Raw genomic sequence first — 11,574 nt, 5'->3', positions numbered from 1 at the left:
AGTATAACTAGGTTTTATAAAGTAAGATAAAGTAATATAATGAAATGTAAGGTATCAAAATTTTCCCAACTCACTAATTTAACGGGTTGAAAGTGAGAGTTTTAAAGGTTTTTAAACCTCCCAAACCTTAATCTCGTAAAAGTTTTTACTCCAAAACAAATCATCCGTGTGCCTATCTATCTACATAAGTGTCACGACTCGATTCTATGAGCCAGATCGGCACTAGAACTTGGATCAGTATAAGGCCTCCAAAGTCCGTAGTAAGCCTACCTATCCCTAACCCAACTATAAGGCCCATAACTGTAGTCCAAATTCAAGAAATCAAACGGACAGAGTCCAACTATAAATTGGACTACCCAATATGGAGTATTAACTCACCCGATCTGTATACACAAAATAACTCAATTTGGGGAGCTCAGCTCACCCTTACAATCCTCAAAATAATAAATAATCAAATGGGAGCTTAGTTTCCTCATCTAAAGTAAATACTCATCTCGAACATTCCTACATACCCATACAATAAGTTTACAACTTCAAAAAAATAAATTATTACAGTTCCAATTAAGATTAGAACACTACTAGGACATGCGAAATTCTAGATTATAAATCAAGGAAATGAAATATAGCTAAGCTACTTCTGGTAAACCTGCGAGAAATGAAGCAGGTTATTCACAAAAAGAGTCTACCTGTCACATGAGAAAAAATAGTTGAACAGAGATGAACGTTCAACTCATAGAGTAAGATATTAATTTTAAATACAATTTCTATAACTATCTAAGCCTAAAGTATTCCTATGTATAAAATACAACATACACATATATTTTCAAATAATTCAAACAATATTCGCATAAAAAGATAATTTGAAACACTCACATACCATATATCACATCAAAGTATACATATATATGGAAGCTGATTCCTTATATAACTCTTTTAATTCCAACACCTGCCAGCGAGATCAATTTAAGCCGAACTTTCTTTTAATAATCCAAATGCAGGGGTCAGCGAGATCAATTCAAAACCATACTCATCCTAACTTATCCACAAAAAGGATCGAATCTCAGTAAGTCAAGCTCCAGCTATTTTACCCATCCTACCCATATCCAATATCACATCACACGCACACAGCTCCAATTTACCTTAAGGCAATATATACAACCATTTCATCAAATAAAAATACAATACAAAGTGTGCCTAATATTTAATTACATATATATATATATATATATATATATATATATATATATATATATATATATATATATATATATATATATATATATATATATATATAAAAGTGAATGCATGGACATGCATTGAATATATAATAACACTAAAATTATAAATAAAATTAATATCTACTTACAAATCCACTAGATATTACTGCGACAACTGGGCGGAAGAATAAGGCTGACTCTGATTACCTAAATAAATTATATTAATGAATTCATCAGTATCAACACAATCAATAAGTGTTTAAAGAGTCAAAGACATCTTAATTTATGCTGAAAATTTGACAAATTTTTTCTTGTATCTAGGACCTACCCAACCTACAAGGTAACCCAAACAGCACTTGTAAAATCAAATGCCTCAGACCTATATAACAACAACATCATACGACCCCTCCTGGGCTCGCTAAACTAGATAATTCTATTCAGCTATAAGATTTAAAACTAACATTTTTCAAAAATCATCCAAATCAACTTCAAAAATTCTATGAACATGCTCTGCAGTCCTTAACGATGCTATTAAACTATTGCAAAAAGGAATTATAATTTTCTGGTCATCCACGAATATTTTATAAATTTTTATTATAAATTCAACCTTAAGTAAAATGGGACATTTGGAGTTTAAATTTACCTATACCAATTCTGACACTTAGAACGCATCCGGAGCATTTGAAAATGGTGGAAAACACTGTAGTGTTGACCCACTTCCAAAGTGGGTCCGGTAACTCGTGCGTCTTGCTCAAAAATGCATTCCAGGTCGCCGATGGAATTTCCTCGAAATGAAAAACACCTACACAAAGCTCCCAACACCAGAGGTTAAAAAATAAATTTTATTTAAAAATTCGATATATTACAATAAATATAATAAAGTTAGTCCTAAAATAAAATTTACCAAAACTTGACAAGTGGTACTCCATTAGAATTTTTCTATATGTTCATATTTGCCTCTATTCTCCTAACAATTTTACAACATTAATCGAAGACATGTAAATGCTGAAAGACCTATAATGCATTTAATAAAAAAATGTTATGACAATAGCTATGATTTAATTAATAATAGGAAAGTTAAGAGTCATATCCATAATTATATAAACCAATGTAATTTTTTTTATTTTTCACTATAATTAAAAAAAATTAATTATTTAATTTTTTTATAATAAAAAAAATTTATAACAATAATTACAATTTAATTAATACTATAAAAAGTAAAAGTAATATTTGTAAATTATATAAACTAATTTTATACATCAAAAATCAAATTAATCACTCCTAATGCATATAAAAGATATAATATCCAATCAAGATTTTATCTCAAACTTATTAAATAATATTTTACTAATCAAGACATTAGAAAAAGACAATGAACAATTTACGCAAATATTTTTAAATCATATAAGAATTTATTTATATGCATTTTATTGATATTTTATTATTTATTTTTAAATTTATTTTTATCCTTTGTACACATAGATGGATGGAGGGGTTTTGCTTGAGGTTATTGTGGGTTTAGAAAAAAAAAAAGGCCATTTCAAACTGGTGAAAAAAAAGGGCGAAGCATTCTTCAGGCTTAAAAACAGGCCCACGCCCATCATGCTTGTAAAAAGCTGGGCTTGAAAGCTTCGGAGCCTTCAACCCTAATCCCATGTTCTTCCCTGCTAAAATATCATTAACGCCATTTTACGTTGCAATTAAGCAGATTGTCAGAATTCAGAATCCCCGCCAACGCCCCACGCCATGCACATCATTTTTCAAATTAAGGCTAAATAGGCTCAACTTGAAATATTAAAGTGGTATACACTTTAGTCCCTAAGTTTAGCACTATATTGCACTTTAGTTCATTAATTTTTAAAAATTAATTATTTAGTTCCTAAATTTATATTGTATTACACTTTAGTACCTGTAATTTTAATATATAGAATAATTTAATTCTTTTGTCAATTAATGAAATTCTTGTAATATTAAAATTATAGAGACTAAATTACTCTATATATTAAAATTAAAGGACTATATAATTTATTTTTTAAAATTTAGAGATTAAAATATAATATAATATAAAATTTAATGATTAAATAATTAATTTCTCAAAATTTAAAGACTAAATTATAATATAAACAAAATTCAGAAATCAAATTACAAATTCCCCCAAAGGAATTCTTATGCAGTGATATGCTAAATTCTTATAATCCAATTATCAGGTGCATAGAACTCATGTACAGAGCCTTGATCATCATCTGTCCTGTTACAAGGGGAAGGAAAATAAGTAGAAGAGAAGGTTGAACTCCATAGCCTAGCCTACTCCCCTCTACTCGAAATTGCTAAAATACAGGGTGCATATAGGTAAATATCTCAACTCTCTAGCGATTTTATATTTCATTGTCATTCGATTGAAGGAATAACTGCAGCCTTTCCCATCTTATATTCAGAGTCGAACCCAATACAAAGCAAGTTTATTGAAATTTAATAACTGGGATGGTAAACAGTGAATACAAAGATAAAGACCTTGGTGGATCAAGCAGGATGGGCCGCCCAATCTCAATCCAATAATCCAAAAGATTTCATCCGGAGGTGGTTGGGTTCTTTTTCTCCTCCTCTCCTATTTCATCAGCCCAAACTTGTACCCTGTTCAGAAATTTTATGTTCCTTGTGTTTCAACTAATTCTTTATGCTTTGTTTAGGGATAGAACAGATCAAATTTTTATAAGTATTCAATTCATTTGAATCTTAATAAAATGGATTTAAGTTTTATATAATCATATTTGAGACGGGTTTGAATTTGAAAAATAATATCCATGATGAGTTCGGATTGAGTTCTGATTTTATATGTTGTGTATTCATTATCTCAACCCGTTTATATAAATATTTAATTAAATATAAAATATATATTTTTTATAATAATATTTATAAATTTTTATTTATTTTATTTTATATAAAATGAAATTTAAATATTTTGTAAAATTATTAAAATTTTAAAATGTAAATTATTAATCAAAATAGTGTTATGTAAAATATTAATTAAAATATATAAAATTAAATGTGTTTTTTTTTTTTATAATAATAATTAGATTTGAGACGAAATTAAATAGTTAAAAATACCTGATAGTTGCCATCTCTAGCTTTGTTAGGTTAATCTTCTAATAAGAGCATATTCTTTATGGATAACTTAGTGTCCTGTATTGAATTTGATTATATTAAACGATTTGGGAGATTTTAACAAAGACTTCGCCAAGTCAACATGAACTCTCTTGGGTTGGTTTCTGACCCAACGCAATCTGTGGGACTTAATTGATTGCTTCGGGCACCGTCCACCTGCCATACGTACATGATGAGGTAATGGTCGCAGTAGAGTTTGTCCTGGTAAATGAATTACCCCAAGAATTTATTAAAATTTCAGTATGCCAACCAAAACTTGTACGAACTCTACACAGCTTCCTGTATCCCCTCACCAATCATCGAACATTCAGTACAATTTTTCACCATGCAGATGAATAGTTAACGAATTATATCTTGTCTGCTGAGGGATGAAGTCAGTGAGTGGGGTGGTGGTATAGTACTCTGTAATCTTCATTCTCCTGTCTGAAGTTTTGCTGGATCCCTCCATGATTGAAAGTGGGGGATGCATACAAGTCGAGAGTCGTCAAGGTTACAATGGTCATTTCATAAGTCAATGAGCCTTCGTCGTAGGTTGGCAACCTTCTACTCCGCTTTTGATGAATACCCATTTTTCTTTCTAGCAGTTTTCTTCAGTCAATAATTTTGATAATCTTCTGCATCCATTATTGCATATGCTTGTTTGAAAATCATTTTTAAATTTCATGATAAATTTGACAATTTTATTTTACAAGCCCAGTGCATAGAAAGAATAAAAAAAGAAAGACCCCATAGAAGAACATTTCACACCAGTGAGTTTTAGGGACAGTCGATGTATGTGGTATTACTCTTACTTTGCAGAGAGATTATTCCCATAACTCAAATTGTAAACTTCAAATCATAAGTTGAATAACTTTTAAGTCACCCTTAAAATTAAAAAAAAAATTATATAATTTTTCAGTGTAAAAAAAAAAATGAAATAATATGCCATTGTTGTAGTTAGCTGCCTAAAAACTTGAAAGAATCTCATATTCCTATAATCCTATTTCTGTAATTTTCATCGTCTTTTTCTTTTTTTTATAAAAATAAATCACTATTAAAATTATGATAATTTTAATAAAATTTTCTTTCATTTTGAATGTGTGCTTGTCTTCATTTTCACCTGACAGTGGCTGCTTTCAGGGGGCTGATTTTTGGGTGGCTTGGTTGTTGAAGGCGATTTAAATAACATGTGCTGAAATTCTCAAGTTGCTAATATAATATTAAAAATTTTATACTCAAGCATGTTTAAATGGAAGATGGTAAAAAAAGCAGGAAAGAAAGAAGTTTTTAATATTATTTTCGATGATTATAATTAAATGATATTATTTAATTATTTTTAAAATAGAATTAATAATTTCTTCTTTATAGTCTCACACACATATAGATAATAGTATTATAATTTTTTAATAAAATATAAAAATTTGATGGTAAATTAACATCAATGCATATATAATTAATGATATTCAATTTAGTGATATTAAAATTATCTTAAAAAAATATAAAAGTTTTTTGAAACTTCTCCCTTGCTTTCTCTGTTGGTCTTGGTTCTTTGAGATAGAAGGTCTCTGTTCTGTTGAGTTTCATCGACCATCCTTTGTCTTTTTCAAGCAGAGGATGGTTCTCTTCCCTGCTTCGAGTGGGGTTGTATATATTTCTTTTTGGAGGGATTTGGTTGTGTTGCCTGCAAATCTGGTTTAGATCGAGAATGTCCAAGTGCAACTTGTGATGACTGTGATTCTTTTGTTAAGAGGCAGTAGAGCTTTTCAATTGTGGCTGTGGTTCTATTACTGTTTAGTTGGCTCTACTCTGAGGGTTCTGATTTTGGTGGGTATGGCACCTCTGAAGACTTTTTCCTATGCTACTTGATAGCCTTTTGTACTTTGATGGCTTAAATGCCGAAGAGTTCTACAACACCATCCCTAAAAGCTGCTAAGTTTGGTCCCTGGTTAAGCATATGGAGCTTGGTAACGTCAACTAAAATTTTTGAGGATTTGCTTCTGTCTCCTTGCCCAAGCTTCGGTTGGTATATCATCTATTGGTGCGACGTGGTGGTCGTCCACACCATGGGGCATTCCGTGTATTTATATAAACAAAATTAAAATTATTAATTAATATTATTATTCCAGAATAAAAAAATAAATATTAATAAAATTTTTAAAAAAATAATTTTATATTCAATTAGACATGACAGATAGTGGTTGAAGTTATTAATATTATTATTCTTAATAAAAGTTTTTTTTTTATTATTATTATTTAAAAAAGTTTATATTTATATAAGTTAAAGGCCTTTTTCAAGCCTTCTTAACAGAATGTGTCGGACTTTATACGTTGCGCATTGGTAGCTTTTGTTACTCCTCTCGATAACTCGCCCGCCTTAATTTCCCCCAAAACCCGCGCCACGAGCAACGGCGATGGGGGTGACAGACTTCTTCTCCGGCGAGATAGCCACCGAGCTCCTCAAAATGTTAATAACAATATCGCGCAAATCCTTAATGTGTAAAACGAGCGCGGATTCGCTCATAACCAGCATAAATGAACTCCTCCCCATCATTCAAGAAATCAAATATTCCGGTGTCGAACTTCCCGCGGTGCGCCAAGTCCAACTCGACCACCTCTCGGAGACTCTCCGGGATGGCATCGAGCTTGCCCGCAAGGTCCTACTGTCCAATCGATGGAATGTCTACAAAAACCTTCAACTTGCTAGAAAGATGGAAAAGCTTGAAAAGAAAATTTCGAGGTTTGTTAATGTACCGATGCAGGCACACGTTTTGGCTGACGTTCATCATCTGAGGTTTGAGACAGCTGAGAGATTTGATAGGCTGGAGGGTTCTGCGAGGCGACTGGAGCAAAGGCTTGGGGTTATGAAGATTGGTGTGGGGAGTGGAGGGTGGATGGACGAGGCAGTGAAGAGAGTGGAAGTGGAGGAGGAGAGGTGGGATACTAGTTTAGCAAATTTATTGGGGGTGGGCATGGAGGTGGGGAAGAGGAAGGTGAAGGAGATGGTGATTGGGAGAGAAGATCTGGGGGTTGTTGGGATTTGTGGGATTGGTGGCTCTGGGAAGACCACTTTGGCTAATGAAGTTTGCAGGGATGATCAAGTTAGAAGTAAGTTCTTATTATAAATTATCAATTCAATTTAGAGGCAAAGCTCCTTAATTTGATGATGTGAAGTCTATTGCTTATAAGAAGCTTTTTCTAGTTGTTTTCAGATCAGATGTTCTGAACGATTAGTTATTAAATAGATGATAATTCATTTATAGTAATAAATTGTAGAGTTATTAACCAACTTATTGGCATAAAGCTTTCTCATTGACTCTGTTTATCACGATTTCCAGGTCATTTCCAGAATAGGATTTTGTTCTTGACAGTATCACAGTCTCCAAATTTGGAACAATTAAAGGCAAAAATCTGGAGATTTGTTTCAGGAAGTGATGCTGTGGCCGGGGGTGTCAATGGTCTGTTTAACGAATGGAATCCACAATTGGATTGGAGAAATGGAACTCGAATGTTGGTTGTTTTGGATGATGTGTGGTCACTATCTGTGCTTGAACAGCTAATTTTTAGAGTAGCTGGATGCAAAACACTTGTGGTTTCACGATTCAAATTCCCATCAGTTCTCAGTGCTACTTATGAAGTAGAATTTTTGAGGGAAGATGAGGCAATCTCCCTCTTTTGCCTTTCTGCTTTTGAAAAAAAATCTGTTCCGGCTGCTGCTGATGCCAATCTGGTCAAGCAGGTAATATTAAACCTACTCTGTTTCTGTTTTGTGCCTGTCCATTACAGTTGAAATATAGTGATGAATCTTGCTGAAACTAATGAAATAGTTGTATATATATATATTGTTTGATAGATCGTAAATGAGTGCAAAGGACTGCCTTTGGCACTTAAAGTGATCGGAGCTTCACTAAGGGACCAACCTGAGATGTATTGGGCGAGTGCAAAGAAGAGATTATCAAGGGGTGAACCTATTTGCGAGTCCCATGAAAACAAATTGCTTGATAGGATGGCAATAAGCATTAACTTCTTGTCAAAAAAGGTTAGGGAATGCTTCTTGGATTTGGGGTGCTTTCCTGAAGACAAGAAGATCCCTCTTGACGTTCTCATCAATATGTGGGTTGAGATACATGACCTTAATGGGGAAGAAGCTTTTGCTATCCTTGTTGAACTTTCTAACAAGAATCTTCTCACTTTGGTGAAGGATGCACGGTATGTCCATCGAACAAATTAATCTATGTTGCCTTTATTTAGCAGAGATATAGCTTATCTAAATGCTTATGACTGGTTAATTTGGCAGAGCTGGAGATCTATATAGCAGTTACTATGAGATTTTTGTTACTCAACATGATGTGTTACGGGATCTTGCTATTCATTTGGCCAATCATGGAAATGTAAATGAACGCAAGCGATTACTTATGCCAAGAAGAGATGCAGAGGTTCCAAAAGAATGGGTGAGAAGTGCTGATCAGCCATTCCATGCTCAAATTGTTTCAATTCATACAGGTATCTCTCTCACTTTTCTGTGTGGGTTTGCTTTAAACAATGTCATAACCTATGCAATTCAAATAAAGTTCTGGCTCTAATTTCATGGTTACTTTTTGTCTTAATTTTGATATATAGGTGAGATGAGAGAAATGGACTGGTTCCGGATGGATTTCCCGAAAGCTGAAGTCCTCATCTTAAACTTCTCAGCTAATGAGTACTTCTTGCCTCCCTTTATATATGACATGCCAAGGCTTAGAGCACTGATAGTGATAAATTACAGCACACGAAATGCAGTACTTAAAAATTTTTCAGCTTTTTCTGATTTAGCCAATTTGAAAAGCCTTTGGCTTGAAAAAGTTTCAATTGCCCAATGGACAGAATCTACCTTCCCCCTGAAAAATTTGCAGAAAATGTCTCTCATCCTATGCAAGATCAATAACAGCCTTGATCAGTCTGTCATCGACCAACCCCAAATCTTCCCTTCCCTTTCAGAGCTTACAATTGATCACTGTGATGATTTGATAAAGCTGCCTCTTAGCATTTGTAGGATGCATTCACTGAACAGTCTTAGTATAACCAATTGCCACAATCTACAAGAAATCCCTGCCAATTTGGGTAACCTGAAAGTTCTAAAAATTCTAAGGTTGTATGCTTGCCCAACACTGAAGATGCTTCCATCAAGCACATGTGAGCTGGTGTCATTGAGGTACCTAGACATTTCTCAATGTATTAATTTAAAATGTCTTCCAGAGAAGATAGGTAAATTATCAATGTTGGTGAAGATTGACATGAGGGAATGCTCAGAGATTTGGGAACTACCAAAGTCTGTTGAGTCTTTAGAGTCTTTACGAATTGTAATTTGTGATGAAGAGATTTCTTGGTTGTGGAAGGATTTGGGAAAGAATAGTCTCCATGTTCAGGTAGCAGAGAAACACTACGATTTGGACTGGCTTGATGAATGAATAAATTCTACTCTATTGATACTGGTAGAAATTAATGTAAATAATTTTCTTTTCTTCTTTATCTTACATTGTTATTTATTTATTTTTAATTTAAAAGAAATAAAATTAAAAAAAATATATATATTATAATTGATTTTGATAGGAATTTAAACTCGAAAACTTGGGTATTGTCAAGCAACCATTTTCGTGCATTGTAAGACAGAGAAGGACCGCGAACACTTTTTAGGACCGTTAAGCTGTTTCCTGTCAAACGTGGAAAAAAAAAAAAAAAACAAGAAAGAAGAAAGCTAGTGGCTGTACGGACGGCGTGTCCCAAGGTTTTTCAAAAATGTTTCCAGGTGAAGGTTGAGAAATATATTTTTAATTATTAGATAAAATAATATCATTTATAAAAATATAAATTATATATATATATTAAAAAGATAAACATTTAATTTAAGAAAAAATATATTTTTTCTTAAAATTATAGTAATTTTATCTCGATAATTCTTGTAAATCAACATGCACATATTCACAATCAAAGTGAAATACTGAGAAATCAACTTACCCTTTGACGGTATGCTTCGTTGAAACAACTGCTCAGTAATTATTTTATTTAAATAAATTTAATTGACTTATTAAAAAAAAAAATCAAACTTATAGGATATGGTGATGTCAGTGAGTTGGATCATATTAGAAATTCCAAAGAAGAGGGGCCCAGATAAAAGAAGAACAAGTGGGTGGGCGACCCCACCAGGCGGCTTGGGATAGGAGCAGCCGTCGCATTCGCAGTGCCGCATCCACGAACTCCATTGCCTTCAAAGGTTAGGAGTTTGTTTCTTGTTTTATTATTATTTTTTTTCAAAGGTTAGGACCCCATTTTTGGATCAATTGTAGCTTCTCAAGTCCTTTTTGGTTTCTTTGATCTGTGGGTCCCTTCCCATGTCATCTTTTTTCGCATTTTAAGAAAGCGCGGCAACAGATAACGAGCTACAGCCGTGTGGACTCCACCCTATTGCCGAGTGTCGAGTCAATGACCCTTCGCTGGTCAACTTCGCACATCTCTTGGCCTCCTCGTGGGTCGTCGTCGTTTAAGCTTTTAGTCCGGTTCACATTTTGATGGATTAATTAACATCTTCCTCTGCCTAAACATTTGGTTATTGATGTGGATTAAAATCATCAGTTCTCGAGAGTTTATCTCTTAGAGAAAACATTATTAGAAGGGATTAAGAGTTAAAATTGAACATTCAATTTAAATCAAATCAAATTAAATGAGTTATTAAAATCAAATTAATAGAATTATCATATTTTAAAAAATAAATTGAACTGATATAAATGAAAAATCGAATCAAATCAAACTGCTCAATTTCAATTTAATTCGATTCAAACCATTCAATTTTGAGTTTTGCTGAGTTTTTAATTTAGACTTGATTTTTAAGTTATTTGATATGATTTTAATATTAATTTAAACCTAATAATCATTAATCAATAAAATTAAATAATTTATATATATATATAATTATATATAATTCATAAATTTTCAATTAAAATAAATCAATTTAAAAATTAATAAAATAATTTAATTCAATTCGATTTAATCAATTTTTTTCTCTTTAAAACTAAATCGAATCGAAATAACTGAAATTCTTAGAATATAAAACCAAATCACACATAATTACTTTAAAAATCGAATCAAATTATTAAATTAAAATAATTTATTTCAATTTATTCAATTCAATTTAAATAGTGCTCACCTCTACTAAGAGCAGAGCGATGCTTAAATGACTGGGGTC

At 32.4% G+C, this 11,574-nt stretch overlaps 1 protein-coding gene across 1 annotated transcript; it reads left to right on the top strand.

The window, feature by feature from the left end:
- The first annotated feature begins 6,642 nt into the window (after positions 1-6,642).
- On the top strand, positions 6,643-9,863 carry LOC110637131 (probable disease resistance protein At4g33300). Its single transcript, XM_021787083.2, has 5 exons — positions 6,643-7,463; positions 7,694-8,094; positions 8,209-8,564; positions 8,653-8,858; positions 8,976-9,863. The coding sequence occupies exons 1-5, from the start codon at positions 6,770-6,772 to the stop codon at positions 9,800-9,802; spliced, it is 2,484 nt and encodes an 827-aa protein (XP_021642775.2). The 5' UTR covers positions 6,643-6,769; the 3' UTR covers positions 9,803-9,863.
- Positions 9,864-11,574: the final 1,711 nt, after the last annotated feature.

Source organism: Hevea brasiliensis, chromosome 2, assembly GCF_030052815.1.
Source record: "Hevea brasiliensis isolate MT/VB/25A 57/8 chromosome 2, ASM3005281v1, whole genome shotgun sequence".
Taxonomy (NCBI): Eukaryota; Viridiplantae; Streptophyta; class Magnoliopsida; order Malpighiales; family Euphorbiaceae; genus Hevea; species Hevea brasiliensis.
Note: the sequence above shows the minus strand (reverse complement) of the source record. Positions and strands in the feature narration are given on the sequence as shown.

Bases quoted from the DNA above. Each gene is read 5' to 3' on its own strand.
- LOC110637131 (XM_021787083.2), top strand. From the start codon at position 6,770: ATGGGGGTGACAGACTTCTTCTCCGGCGAGATAGCCACCGAGCTCCTC. The intron at 8,565-8,652 runs GTATGTCCATCG...TTAATTTGGCAG, and splicing joins ACTTTGGTGAAGGATGCACG to AGCTGGAGATCTATATAGCA. The intron at 8,859-8,975 runs GTATCTCTCTCA...TTTGATATATAG, and splicing joins AATTGTTTCAATTCATACAG to GTGAGATGAGAGAAATGGAC.